Genomic DNA, 14,960 nt, shown 5'->3' with positions numbered 1-14,960 from the left:
TTTCTTCACAAACACCCTGCACGTAAGAGCAGACTTAAACCACAGCGAGACGAGCAGGACAGTCATCACATCTCTCCACGGCTCTCTGTCAACACAGCGCTGCAAATATTCTTCTGCTTTGGAGGAAGCCGTTAACTTGTTCTTCATGACCCACAGACTCGAGTTTTCGCGTAATTCCTTCCTTTTTTTACACTGACTTCCCGAAGCAGTAAACGGAACCTGACAGCTGTTACATTTTCATCCGGCGTGAGCCCAAACCGACTCTCAGAGCTCACTGCTTCCCTCCTGCGGCCAGACAGGGAACAGACAAAGTTATTCAGTGTTAGACCAAGCAAGTCTCACAGAGGAGAAAACGAACCCATTTACCACCGGTTTACAGCACATCTGACTGCTGACCGGTTTCAGCGGATCTGCTCATTTTGCACAACACCCAACAAGTCCCCCTGAAGAGTATTTAGGTACCACAACAAACAAAATTAATTCTACAACCATCTTTTTTTATTTACAAGAAATGAGAAAAAACTGAGGAAAACATTAAGCACACAGAATACATCTGTCACACAGACAGAGGTGGAATGGCTCTATAAAATGATCCTTTCACGACATTTTCCATATTTAAAAAAACAAAAAAAGGTTGGTAGGTCATCAGTAAAGGAAAGGGTGAGCATACCCCCTCACCCTCTCGCTGCTCATTGGCTAAAACTTGAACTCTTTGTACTTCTTGGCTCCGCCCCTGTTGTCTTGGGGTTGGGCCTTCCTTTTCTTTTGCTGAAGGGCAGAGAGAGAGAGAAAGACAAAGCTCAGAGCCTTCACTAACACTGGGACAGACTGCCTCTCGACAGTGAGCACTAAAGAAGCAGCTTGGCAAAGTACAGTGGGCAGAGCCAGGCCACAGAGACCAGCTAACACAGCAGACCTGGCAGCTCAGGAAGAACAGGCCAACACAGACACACCAGGCAGCCCAGAGAGCGGTTACTCCGGGAAAGGCTGTCTCAGCTAATAATGCTGAGTGAGAAACTCCCCGCTTATCTCATAACGTGTAAAGGAACAGCAGGAAGCTGCTTGCACCCGTGCTCCTGCCCTCCCTGCCCTCCGGCGGGCCCGGTCAGACAGCGGCTCGGTTACCTTCTGCTTGGCGGCGTGCTCGGCCACCATGTCGCTGAAGTCCTCCTTCTCCACCTGCGCCTGCTGCTCCCTCACGTGCTCCTCGTACTTCTGGGTCATGGCCATGGGGTCCAGCTCCAGCTCCTCGGGGGCCAGCGCCACCTCCACGCCCTGCGACTCCTGGCCTCCGCCCGCCTTACGCCCGGCCATCGCCTGGGGACACACAACCACAGGCGGCTCGTCACAGCGGCACGACAACGCTTCCTGTTCAGAGCCTGCGCTCTGGCGCTTCCTCTCATCCTACAGCTGATGCATCATACCGTGCTGGTGCTCAGAGTATCTCCCAGATAAACAAGAGGGGACTGATAACCAGAAGGGCACAGGTTTTATTCCCCTTTGCGCTTCTGTCGGGGTGCTTACCCTGTCGAGCTTCAGTGAAACACCCAGCCATGTAAACAGAGAGTACAGTCCACCACAGTACATGCAACTCATAACTCTCGTTTACGTGAAACAGATGCAGGCTGATCATGCTCACCACTGCATGTATTATGTAAACTAAACTACAAAAACATTGAATACTTCATATATCATTTACATCTCTGTAGTCAGAACTGTGCCACATTCCCTCACGTGAACATACAACACTACTCCACAGTAACACTAACCAATGCTTCCCTTATTCGCGGAACATGGCTGTGCTTTCATTCATCTAACCCTGCGAGGAAAGCGCCACCGTGTGGCAGGGATACAGAAGCGCAGCCCGGTTCCTGCTCTTACCCCTGACACGTCATAGATGTGCGTAGACGCCATCATGGCCGCGCCCACCGCGGCCGTCCTCCTCTCTGGCAGAACTGTGAAGAGCTGAGGTGTCTCATTCCTACAGGGACAGACAGACAGGTGAGACAGACGGACGGACACGGGAACATACACACACACACACACACACACACACACACACAGAGGGGTAGATCATGTCTGAATGAGCAACCAACACGCGCGCACACACACACACACACACACACACACACACACACACACACACACACACACACACACAGAGGGGCAGATCACGTCTGAATGTGCGGGTGTGTGTGCTGGTCGCTCAGAGAGGGGCAGCTCACGTCTGAATGAGCAACCAGCACACGCACACACAGGATCCCTGGCCTTTTTTAAAGAGCCGCCATCTCTCTCACCCGTCCATGGCTTCCTCGATCTTCTTCTTCCTCAGTTCGATGAGCTCTGGTGTTTCCATGCCGGCCGGAACAGACGAGAAGCCTCCAGGAGTGATCAGGCCGCTGAGAATGCCAGACAGACAGACGGGTTAGGAGTCAGTCAGGGCTTCACTACACACGACTTTAGGCCCTTCCCATCACACTGACAAGCTATGATTACATTACATTAAATTACTAAATTGTATTATTGATTATATCTTTAATATTAATGCTGGCTCCACACAAACACACACACACACACACACACACACACACACACACACTGCCTGAAAACGCTCAGCAGAGGGTGGTTCTCCTGTTCCTCATACGGGAACTGAAAGAGCCCCATGACGGCGCTTTGCCTGTCCTTCTCTCTGCTGACTGAGGCATGCTATCAGTTAGCCAGTGTTAAACTGGCTGTGCTGCAGCACTCTGTGTAACAGCCTCTGCGTGACAGCACTCTGCGTGACAGCGCGCTCTGCGTGACAGCACTCTGCGTGACAGCGCACTCTGCGTGACAGCACTCTGCGTGACAGCGCGCTCTGCGTGACAGCGCGCTCTGCGTGACAGCGCGCTCTGCGTGACAGCGCTCTGCGTGACAGCACTCTGCGTGACAGCGCGCTCTGCGTGACAGCGCGCTCTGCGTGACAGCGCGCTCTGCGTGACAGCGCGCTGCGTGACAGCGCTCTGCGTGACAGCACTCTGCGTGACAGCGCGCTCTGCGTGACAGCACTCTGCGTGACAGCACTCTGCGTGACAGCACTCTGCGTGACAGCACTCTGCGTGACAGCACTCTGCGTGACAGCGCGCTCTGCGTGACAGCGCTCTGCGTGACAGCGCTCTGCGTGACAGCGCTCTGCGTGACAGCGCTCTGCGTGACAGCGCGCTCCGTGACAGCGCGCTCTGCGTGACAGCACTCTGCGTGACAGCGCGCTCTGCGTGACAGCGCGCTCTGCGTGACAGCACTCTGCGTGACAGCGCGCTCTGCGTGACAGCACTCTGCGTGACAGCGCGCTCTGCGTGACAGCGCGCTCTGCGTGACAGCGCGCTCTGCGTGACAGCGCGCTCTGCGTGACAGCGCGCTCTGCGTGACAGCACTCTGCGTGACAGCGCGCTCTGCGTGACAGCACTCTGCGTGACAGCGCGCTCTGCGTGACAGCGCGCTCTGCGTGACAGCGCGCTCTGCGTGACAGCGCGCTCTGCGTGACAGCACTCTGCGTGACAGCACTCTGCGTGACAGCACTCTGCGTGACAGCACTCTGCGTGACAGCACTCTGTGTTACCGATTTTACCGAAACCCGAACTCAGCGCCGTTAACCCAACGCAGCTCGCAGATGCTCTGAGCATCACACACACCTGTCGGCAGGTGTGAAGAAGCCGGTCTCGTCCGGTTTGTCTTCGTCACTCTCCTCCTCTTCCTCTTCCTCAGAGGACTCTTCATCTGAGGGCTCCAGCTCACCCCACGGGGTGCGGTCAACCTCCTCTTCCTCAGTCTTCGCCTGGTGGAGGGAAGAAACGGGGAGAGGCGGACATGTTCAATCTAAAGACAATTTCTGTGTATTTGATTGGATGAATGGTTTGGCCCCACTTCTCCTTGCCTGGCTCTCTCAGACTCGAGAAACCTCCACACACGCACGCTCTCAGCCAGGAAAATTCATAACATCAATTACTTTCTGAAATTATCAGCTATTTTATGCAGATTGCTTAGCCTCTCTTTTATGAGTACTGATGTGAAAAAAGTGAAATGGGGTTTTTCTTCATTTTCAGTTCATTAACGAGCCTTCAATAATACTGACCCTGCTGATCAATTGTTGATTTCAAGCGACCTTACGGCCGAATGTATGAATGATCAACTATTCTCTCGTCCCTAACTTGCGCGTACAGTATAAATATGAATATGCATTAATCTGGCACCTCCCACACACAGCGCACGCTTGACAGCTGTTCGCAGTCGTGCTGGTTCCTGTGATGAAACAGTGTGCTGGAGCTGTTACACCGGGGCGTGCTGTGATTGGCCCGGGCAGCTCAGTGCTGGCTGCATGCTGCTGTTTTTTTCAGTGCTTCTTTTCCATTCATTTTCTCAGCTGGAGTTTCCAGTGCAGGCAGCCAATGAGTGAAGAGGTCAAAGGTGTCTACTAGCTGGCTTTCAGCTTTCTGGCCAACTACTGAAGATTGGTCATGCAGCGCTTCTAATATTGACTCCCTACATGGGTTTTGCTTGTGTTGTACTCTGCCTCACTTTGCATAAAAGCGTCTGCCAGATGAATGAATGTCAGGGTAAATGTAAGCATGCGTAATGCTGGCATACAGGAGGGAGGAGGTTACCTGGAAGTCTCCCGCGTTGGTTCCGAACACATCGCCATACAGGGGCTTCCCCATCTCATCCACAGGGGGCTTTCCCCACCCTCCAGCGTGGTACCCGAAGGAGCAGCCCTGGGGGAGACCGGGGAGGGGGGTTACGCTTGTCCAACACACTGTCTTTACAGAACACTGCAGACATGAATGCTAAGCAGAAAGACAGCCATTCAGACCTGTGTGCATGTATATGTGTGAGTGTGTGTGTATGCGCATGTGCGCGTGCATGCTTGTGTGTATATGTGCACGTGCGCATATGCGGCACTCAGACAGAAGATGGCAGTAGCGCTCACCTCCGGGATGGGCGAGTTGAGGCCTGGGATCTTCAGGTTGGGGTAGGAGGGAGGGGGGCCGTAACGCTGCATGGCAATCAGCCAGGGAGGGGGCACTTTGTTGGAGTTCTGCAGAGGAAGATCATCACCATCATCATCATCATGGCATGAGCCAACGCTGGAGAAGAACAGTCCAACACGACTGACAGGCAATCAACACAGCTGCCACTGCGCACACACTCAACACAGCCACACTGAACACAGGCACCACTGCGCACACACTCAACACAGCCACACTGAACACAGCCGCCACTGCACACACACTCAACACAGCCACATCAGCTGTGCAGAAACGGGGCTGGGGAGGGGGGGTTAGGGGGCTCACCGGGCCCACAGGCATCCCCAGAGCGATGCGGAGCTCGTCTGAGAGATCTCCTGGCTTCTTCTCCTTCAGTCTGGTCTCAAACTCCTTCCCCTGAAACACACACACAGCCAGGCTTTAATACCAGCTTTACAGCAGAGACTCACAGCTTTACTGCAGAGACTCACAGCTTTACAGCACAGACACAGCTTTAATACCAGCTTTACAGCAGAGTCTCACAGCTTTACAGCAGAGACTCACAGCTTTACAGCAGAGACTCACAGCTTTACTGCAGAGACTCACAGCTTTACTGCAGAGACTCTCAGCTTTACTGCAGAGACTCTCAGCTTTACTGCAGAGACTCAACTTTACAGCAGAGTCTCACAGCTTTACAGCAGAGTCTCACAGCTTTACTGCAGAGACTCACAGCTTTACTGCAGAGATTCACAGCTTACAGCAGAGACTCACAGCTTTACAGCAGAGACTCTCAGCTTTACAGCACAGACACAGCTTTAATACCAGCTTTACAGCAGAGACTCACAGCTTTACAGCAGAGACTCACAGCTTTACTGCAGAGACTCTCAGCTTTACAGCAGGGACTCTCAGCTTTACAGCAGGGACTCACAGCTTTACAGCTGAGACTCACAGCTTTACTGCAGAGACTCACAGCTTTACTGCAGAGACTCACAGCTGTAATATCAGCTTGACAGTAGGGACACAGCTGAGCTTTAATAACACTTGCCTATCAGCTAACGGTTTGGGCCCTCCCTTATTCACTGACAGAGCACTAACCCAGCTGATAACTGCAGTCGCACTGTTTAACGGCTAAGAGGCTCTAAAGTACTATAGGCCAGTAAATTCACAGTTATAAAAATAAACAGCACCCATGCATTTTTGTTTTACTGGACACTATCACAGGTTTAGCAGCCATTGAAATTAAACCTCAAATACTCTAAGAGGACTAAAAAAAAATGCAACGCATGGTTGAGGACAAAGTGCTGCAGTGCTGAGTCTGAACAGCGCCCCCCTCAGCCCAGTACCTCATAGTACAGATCTCCATGGATGGTCAGCTTTGGCTTCATCTGCCACTTGAAAAAGGCGTCGTGCAGCTTCTGGTAGTCAATGTCGATCTTGCCCATTTTTGGGCGAACCTTCTCCCTCATCTTCGTCTTCATCGTCTTGGCGTCCTCCTGCGGATTCAAACACACCAGCGGCTCAGTACAGCACTGCTGCCCCCTGCTGGAAGCAACTCACCTGCTCCACTCTAAACTCCCAGCAATGGAAGAGGCCTGAGCAGGACGTCTATGATGCTCAAGTTACCCTGGATAAGTCTGTCTGCTCACAACATGAAACATGAAAAAATACTAGTACATTTTTTTTTTACATTTATTCATTTAGCAGACGCTTTTATCCAAAGCGACTTACATAGGTTACAGTTCTTTACAATGTTATCCATTTATACAGCCGGATATTTACTGAGGCAACTGTGGGCTAAGTACCTTGCCCAAGGGTACAGCAGCAGTGTCCCAGCGGGGATTGAAACGGCAACCTTTTGGTTACGAGTCCTGCTCCTTAACCACTATGCTACACTGCCGCCCTAATGTAAATGTAAATGTAAATGTAAATACTAGTACTGTAAGGTAAGACCATCTAAAGAAAACAGCAGTCTGGAGCAAAACTACCTTCTGAAACACTCGTGTTGGGATATCACCCTGTGGCTCTTCCTGCATGCAGGGGAGGTGGCGGCTTTGCTTCACCTGCATTCTCCGGCCCATGCAGGCGCATGCTGAGCTGCTCTGACTGATTACGGCGTTTCTGCACGGGCAGGTCTGTGCTCTGGCTGCATGGGATAGTTCTGTGTTCGCCTCTCAGGTGGAAAAATGCGACACACTGCATCTGAACAGTCCACGCACACCCTGTGTTGCTCATCTCCCGCTTCCTCAGTGAGGCCCCCCTCCCCCCTGCCCCCCCTGGGCGAGGCACACCTTCTCCTGCAGGGCCTCCCTCATCTCCTGGATGCCGGTCCTCTTGATGAACTCGGGCAGCTCGAAGGGCGGCTTCTCGATGCCCCTCTTGCCCTGCAGGTACTTCCTCTTGAAGCACCAGTGGCGTGGCACGGGTACCGTGTTGCGAGTGGCCTTCAGGTGCACCAGCAGCTTGGGCTCCTGCGCTGTCACATCGTGCATCTCCACCACGTCCGGACGCGCCACCAGCTGGGGGAGGAGACACACGCTGAGCGGGCGTGGCACACGCGGCCCTCTCAGGCAACGCGGACTGGGTTAAGCAGCTAGAGTTGTGGCCAGAGGGTCACAGGTTTAATTCCCATGTGCTAACTGACTAAACTGAATTGCTTCTGTAATTTCTCAGCTGTGTAACTGGATAATGGGTAACTTGCGAGCCGTGTAACCTGGCCTGAGTAAGGGCTTCTGCTGGTAAAAATGACGTAATAACGGAAATTCTCAGGAAATTCCCAGCATCCAGCTCTGCATCTCAGGAAACCTTTCTGCTTCTGCAATGCCCAACTGGTTTTTCAGTGACAATTAAATTGTAAAAATGCCATATATTTATAACAAACAAAAAATCTCACTGGTTGACTGGCATGTCGATAACAGATGACACACTCCCTGCACTTAAACATGATGTGGCAGCAAGTATGGCAGTTGGGGTTCAAATCGCAATGCAATAATTAACTTCATACCATAACACTCTAGCTATAGAGGCTGTATCTGTCAGCGTCTGACACACTGACACACTGAACGGCGGGGCGTGGCTGTGTACAGACGCAGTGCACCTGCCTCACCTGTTTCAGCTCGGCCACGGTCAGCCTGTTCATCCTCCGCAGCTTCTTCTTCGACATCTTGGGCGCGTCCGTCTTCGCTTCCTGAAAGGCGGGGTCAAAGGTCAGCCTCAGACAGGTAAACGTTTACACGTGCGGCAGATGGCTCCGTGCTGAAGCAGCTTCGGAAAACAGGACACTGCTATTCCAGACTGAGGCTTCAGAGAGACAGGGCTGGTCCTCCTCACTCACCTCATCACTGTCATCGCTGTCTTTCTTCTCCTCCTCAAATCCCTTCTTCTTCACAGTGGCAGTCTCCTGCTTCTCCGCCTTCTCCGGCTCCTTCTCCTTCTCCTTCTTCACGTCGTCCGTGAGCTAAAAACGACAACAGCTTCCTCTTTATGTGGGGAAGAACACCCCCTAATGCACCCTCGCGCGGGGCGGGGCGGGGCGGGGCGGGGCGGGGCGGGGCGGGGCGGGATTACCACACACAGCGGCACGCCGTTGGTTCATACCTCCGGAACTCTACTTACCACCTCATCCCACTGCTGCCCAGTTCCACAGACCCACACAAAAGCCAGAGACCCACACAAAAGCCACAGACCCACACAAACGCCACAGACCCACACAAAAACCACAGACCCACACAAAAACCACAGACCCACACAAAAACCACAGACCCACTGCACCATAACCATCAGCCGAGTGCTGTAGTTACACCAACCAGCCAGCTGCCACACTCGGCAACAGCTTCCTCTCCTTTTGCATCAGTGGCAGAAAAATCCTGATTAACAATGTACGTATGCACACACACACACACACACGTGTGAACCATTCCTACAACTATGACACCCTGAAGCAGAACAGATCTGCCACTGCAGAGGGTGTGTGTGTGTGTGTGTGTGTGTGAGTGAGTGTATGTTTATACACCGGAGTCAGACCTTGAAGGCCTCGAAGATCCTTTTGAAGAAGATGAAGTTGGGGTCGTAGATTTCGGGCTCCTCGGTGATGTACTCGATCTGCACCTCCGGCTCTCTGTCCGCCTCCTTGCTGGGCTCCTCCTCCTGTGTCTTCTTCTCCTGCTCCCTCTTCTTCTTGTTCTTCTTCTTCCGGTTCCTTCGCTTGCGGTTTTTCTGGAGAAAAGGATATTCTGATACATAACTGCAATGGCACAGCGGTTAAGAATAGTTTACAGCTCAGCATCTCACATAAACACATTCTGGCCTCCTGACAATGTGTGATTCTGTAATCTCCACCAAAACGCATACAATCAAACTTTTAAACCTGAAACCAGAAAATTCAGAGATCCCTCTGGATTCAGCGGTAATGGCAGAAATTAGAGTTTTGCCAGCTATGAGAGGGTGGGACAGGGACAGAAATCTGATGTGGTTTGACAGGTAAGTGAAGATGGCGTGAGGAAAAGCAGTTTATTCAGGTGAACCTGAGCCTGCTAGCCTGACAACCACAGCTCCCAGAAAAAACAAGACCTCACATCTTTCTCTGAAAACCTAAGAGCCTAAGAGAAACCTAAGAGAACTCACAATTCCTAAAGTGAAAGAACTCATGTCTTTCTGTAGTGTAAGAACTCACATCTTTCTCTGAAAACCTCAAGAACTCACAATTCCTAAAGTGAAAGAACTCATGTCTTTCTGTAGTGTAAGAACTCACATCTTTCTTGGAGACTGCGACATCCTCTTCCTCGGTTTCTGACAGGGTGCCGGTGGCTGAGCTCTTCATCTCCCTCTCAGAACTCTCATCATCCTCTGAATGACACACGACATTCACAAATATTTTTAATATTTACTCAGTGGAGGCCCTTCTCTAGAGCAACTTACAAGCCGACATTTTACATATCAATTTAAACAAATGGACTCAGTGCCCTCCTCTAGGGTGCAATGGCAATATCTCACCTGGGGGTAGACCAAATAATTCTCTGGTAAAAAGACGCTTCCCTGATCAATGTGTTTACTGACTGAAGTGTGACTATTTCACTCTGTGTTTCTCTGTCTTTGCTGGGACATATACATTTTTACTGGAAGCAATTTACAGAGTTAAAAAAAGTCACATCCATGGCTGTAGGCCACAGAAAGTTTGATGCATTAGATTAACAGCTCTGAGTCACATCTGGGATCCCATTCTGACGAATGTCATCTTCTGTGTAGTTGTTCCTCCTTACCTGTGGGGGCAGTGCTGAGCTGCTCCTGGCGGATTTCCTTCAGCTGAAGGATCTTCTCCAGGGCCTGTGGGATCTTGGGGCCAATGCCCACCTCCTCCCCCTGCCACACCTGGAAAAGAAACGCAGACATGACCCTTCCAGCACCCTCATTCTCGGGACGCTATCCTGTCTCTCCTGTTGATCCTGGCTGACTCAAAGAGAAAACACTGTTGTAAGGGCCTTCCTGTGTTTTTCTCTGCGGACGCAATGAGGGGGTAGTAAGACTCACTCTTGCACTTTAGCTGTAAGGGGACAGAGGGGCTCAGATACAGGAGCAAGCAGCACTATGCTGTTATACAGTGTCCATCAGCAAACGTGAGATGTGCAGGTGCCATTTTAGCCAACAGTAAGCAACAGTAACCTAGTGAGTAAAACGGAGAAGACGCAGAATCCCCCCGTCTGTCCGGTTGTTCCCATCAGTACTGACAGACAGGGGAAACCTATTTCTCCTGAAAACCTGGGCGTGGAGAAATGCTTAGCATGAGGGTGAGAGTAGGAACCATTACGCAGGCTGGCATCTGGTGTGGCATCAGGGACCAAAGATCTCATGTTACATAACATTACTGGCCTTTAGCAGACACTCTTAACCAGAGCGACTTACAAAGGTTATTTTATATTATCGATTTACACAGCTGGATATTTATTGAGGCAATTGTGGGGCAAGTACCTTGCCCAAGGGTACAACAGCACTGCCCCAGTGGGGTATTAAACCAGCAACCTTTCGGTTTCGAGCCCTGCTGCTTACCACTATGCTTCACTGTCACCCAGGTGCCCTCAGTCATGCCGGAGAGAAAACCAGGGCTTCCTGGGATTGTGTTTAAGTTCCTGTCTCCAATAAGGTAAGTGACTGTGTGACAAATGTGGCATGACTTAACTTTGTCTTACATGTCTTGTCTAATTAAGGTCTGAATCTTTGATTTTAAAACAACGCCAGGTCTGTACCTGTTTACCGCCAAAACTTTTGGGGTAACCGTACCTCACGCGTGTCCTCTCCTGGAGGTGGGGGGACCCTCTGTCTGTGGCTGGAAGGGGGCACCATGGAGATCCCAGGCGGAGGGGGTGCACTGGAAGCCATGCCTTCAAACACACAAATCTGTCACGACACCAGCCGACCTCCTGACCTCCCGACGCCAACACCTCACTGCTGTCTGAAGCAAACTCAGGAAGCAGCTGGACCCCAACACCTCACTGCTGTCTGAAGCAAACTCAGGAAGCAGCTGGACCCCAACACCTCACTGCTGTCTGAAGCAAACTCAGGAAGCGGCTGGACCCCAACACCTCACTGCTGTCTGAAGCAAACTCAGGAAGCGGCTGGACCCCAACACCTCACTGCGGTCTGAAGCAAACTCAGAAAGCAGCTGGACCCCAACACCTCACTGCTGTCTGAAGCAAACTCAGGAAGCAGCTGCTACCACTGCCTTATAGCTGCAGCTGTGTCAATGTTACACTTTACAAATGTTTCCATAACATCGCTCTTAAATTATGCTGTCTTTATTGCCATTTTTTTTTACATACCATCTACTTGTAGATCTGGAGCAATACAGATTGCCTGTCTGAAGCAATACAGGTTCAGTGCCCTGCTCAAGGGACCAACAACAGTGCCCCTCTTAGGACTGAAACATGCAACGTTCTGGCACAGGACACAGCTGCCTGATGAGGGCGTGTCTCTGCATTATGACATCGTGCAGGAAGGGGCGGGGTTATCACTGACCTCTCATGCTGCTGATGGGGGTCATGGGCAGGCCCGGGGGGCGTGGCACGGTTTCCGTGGTGCGGGGTCCGGACGCGGCCTGCTGCATCTTCACCAGCTCCTGCTGCCGCTCGTGTTCCAGCAGCACGGCCGCCTGACACGCACCACCACAAAACAGGAACAATTAACGGTGTCCCCACAGCAGAAGAGCAAGGAGTTTAACCGTTTTATTATGGGTTAAGACACGGCTTTCTGTACAGCAAGTCTTAAGTTTGACGAGGCTCTCTGTGCAGCAGGCCTATAAGTTACAGCTCTCTGTGCAGTAGGTCTGAGTTAGGCTGGGCTGTGTGAAGTAGGTCTGTGAGTTAGGCTGGGTTGTGTGCAGTAGGTCTGTGAGTTAGGCTGGGTTGTGTGCAGTAGGTCTGAGTTAGGCTGGGTTGTGTGCAGTAGGTCTGTGAGTTAGGCTGGGCTGTGTGCAGTAGGTCTGTGAGTTAGGCTGGGCTGTGTGCAGTAGGTCTGTGAGTTAGGCTGGGCTGTGAGCAGTAGGTCTGTGAGTTAGGCTGGGCTGTGTGCAGTAGGGCTGTGAGTTAGGCTGGGCTGTGTGCAGTAGGTCTGTGAGTTAGGCTGGGCTGTGAGCAGTAGGTCTGTGAGTTAGGCTGGGCTGTGAGCAGTAGGTCTGTGAGTTAGGCTGGGTTCTCTGTACGATCAGTCTCTGCTCTCACCCTCTTCTGCTGCTCCAGCAGTTGCTGCTCCTTCATCTGCTCCTCCATGGCTCGCGGGTCCTCCTGACGGGGAGACACAGTGTAGCTCCGTAAACCTTACTGACAACACACACCAAACGCTAAGCAAACCGCTGCCACATCTGTGTCTGAGCGTGCTGTGTACGTGCATGCATGTGTGTGAGTGAAAATGTGTGTGTGTGTGTGTGCATAGTGAGGGTGTGTGTGCGTGTGTGTGTGCATAGTGAGGGTATGTGTGTGTGTGTGCGTGTGCATAGTGAGGGTGTGTGTGTGTGTGTGCGTGCATAGTGAGGGTGTGAGTGAAAATGTGTGTGTGTGTGTGTGTGTGTGTGTGTGTGTGTGTGCATAGTGAGGGTATGTGTGTGTGTGTGTGTGTGTGCATGTGCATAGTGAGGGTGTGTGTGTGCGTGTGCATAGTGAGGGTGTGTGTGTGTGCGTGTGCATAGTGAGGGTATGTGTGTGTGTGTGTGTGTGTGCATGTGCATAGTGAGGGTGTGTGTGTGCGTGTGCATAGTGAGGGTGTGTGTGTGTGCGTGTGCGTGTGCATAGTGAGGGTGTGTGTGTGTGTGTGTGTGTGCGCGCGCGCCTGAGCGTGTCACCTGCTGCTTGGCTCTCTCCTCCTGCTGCAGCACCATGGCCGCTCTCTGCTGCACCATCTTCAGCTGGTCATCCTGCGACAGTCCAGGCGGCATGCTGGGGGGGTCCATGGGCATGTGCATCCCGGGCGGGGGTGGCCCCCCCATCATGCTCATGGCCTGTAGCATGCCCATGCCCGGCGGCAGGGGGAGGGGCATGGGCGGCATGGGCATGCCAGGCATCTGCTCAGACACACATCATTACATTATTACCTTACCACTATGCTACACTGCTGCCCTCGGGCAGACACACAGGGCACAATTACAAGCATACAGGGCAGAGTTACAGGAAACACAGACAGGGCAGAGTTACAGGAAACACACTCGGGAAAATGACTGCTTAAAATGTAACCTTGTGGGTATAAGTAAGGGTGTCTGCAGGCGAACAAACTCTGATGTCTCACCTGTGCAGGTATGGGCGCAGACTTATCATCGATGCCTTGCAGGTTAGGTTTACTGGGCATTATTCCAGTCTACAAAAGCAGGAAGAAAGAAGTTGAAACACACCTATACGTAAAAGCATATCCACTACTGAAGTGACATACACGATTAAAAAAGCATAACGCACCTGCATCGCATACGCCTTCATCCGGTCTATAAGTTCTTCTCTGGGACCTGAAGAGAATAGGATCAGATTTCATTAACTTTCATTCGCGACACCGATCACCAAGCGACCTAAACCACCTAAACCTAAACCTGATGCTATAACCATCAACAAATTATATCTGGTGGGAATAAGTATTTTCATCTACAAAGGCCAAAACCAGAGCACCCCAAAACCCGTGAGCGAGCCAGTCTAGTTGACTACGTGAGAACACAGAGATACTGGTTGCAAGCTTACCAACACTAAATTACGTTTTTACATAGCTAGCTCAGTAGCATTTTGTAGCCTGCGAAAACTGTGATCAAAGTTACCAAATTATCTAGCCATTTATGCGCTTGACGCGTTGCTGTACCAGATACAACCACACTTAGAGTCAACCGGCTTGGAAGCTTTTGTTTCGCTGGCTGGTTAAGTAGGCCTCAGGCTCTGCTACAGAAGCTAATGTCCCGGGTTCCCTACCCATGCTGGGCGCTCCGATCTCGGAAAGCTTGGCCTGGAGCTCGGTGTTAGTCCATGTGTTCAGCGCGGCCACAGAACCGCTCAGATCGGGCGGGTTGGGTTCGATTCCCGGGGGTCCGTCGCTCGCCATGTCGTTGGGTTTCTCTTTAGGGCGCAAACAGGATCAACACACGACGACGGTACCGAAAGACGAACGCCGGAAACTCGCAAGGCTTCACGGGAAGGAACGCGTGCGCGTCGAATGGGGTGCTGGGGCTTGTAGTCATCATGTCGTCGTAGAACATTTCTCTTTCTTATATTTGTGTCCATTTCTTATTTCCCTCCATAATTTATAATGAAATACATGGTATTTACACTCAATTTCCCCTAAAAGGTATCCAGAGCGTTGTGAACAACATCAGTAGATTAGATTAGATTAGATTAGATTCAACTTTATTGTCATTACACATGTAACAAGTACAAGGCAACGGAATGCAGTTAGCATCTAACCAGAAGTGCAGTAAGCAGCAAGTGCAGTATCATTTATACTTATATAAAT

At 51.5% G+C, this 14,960-nt stretch overlaps 1 protein-coding gene across 1 annotated transcript; it reads right to left on the bottom strand.

Moving 5' to 3' along the window:
• Positions 1–552: 552 nt before the first annotated feature.
• Positions 553–14,634, bottom strand: sf3b2 (splicing factor 3b, subunit 2). The gene is made up of 22 exons (XM_036524235.1): positions 14,423–14,634; positions 13,928–13,974; positions 13,764–13,832; positions 13,324–13,542; positions 12,707–12,769; positions 12,006–12,138; positions 11,271–11,371; positions 10,256–10,364; positions 9,748–9,842; positions 9,021–9,212; positions 8,332–8,454; positions 8,104–8,184; positions 7,289–7,516; positions 6,344–6,493; positions 5,328–5,417; positions 4,964–5,071; positions 4,641–4,748; positions 3,672–3,814; positions 2,298–2,399; positions 1,882–1,981; positions 1,126–1,317; positions 553–768 (listed from the first exon to the last, which is right to left on the bottom strand). The coding sequence occupies exons 1-22, from the start codon at positions 14,550–14,552 to the stop codon at positions 697–699; spliced, it is 2,655 nt and encodes an 884-aa protein (XP_036380128.1). The 5' UTR covers positions 14,553–14,634; the 3' UTR covers positions 553–696.
• Between the last annotated feature and the right edge of the window lie 326 nt (positions 14,635–14,960).

Source organism: Megalops cyprinoides, chromosome 3 (assembly GCF_013368585.1).
Source record: "Megalops cyprinoides isolate fMegCyp1 chromosome 3, fMegCyp1.pri, whole genome shotgun sequence".
Classification (NCBI taxonomy): Eukaryota; Metazoa; Chordata; class Actinopteri; order Elopiformes; family Megalopidae; genus Megalops; species Megalops cyprinoides.
Note: the sequence above shows the minus strand (reverse complement) of the source record. Positions and strands in the feature narration are given on the sequence as shown.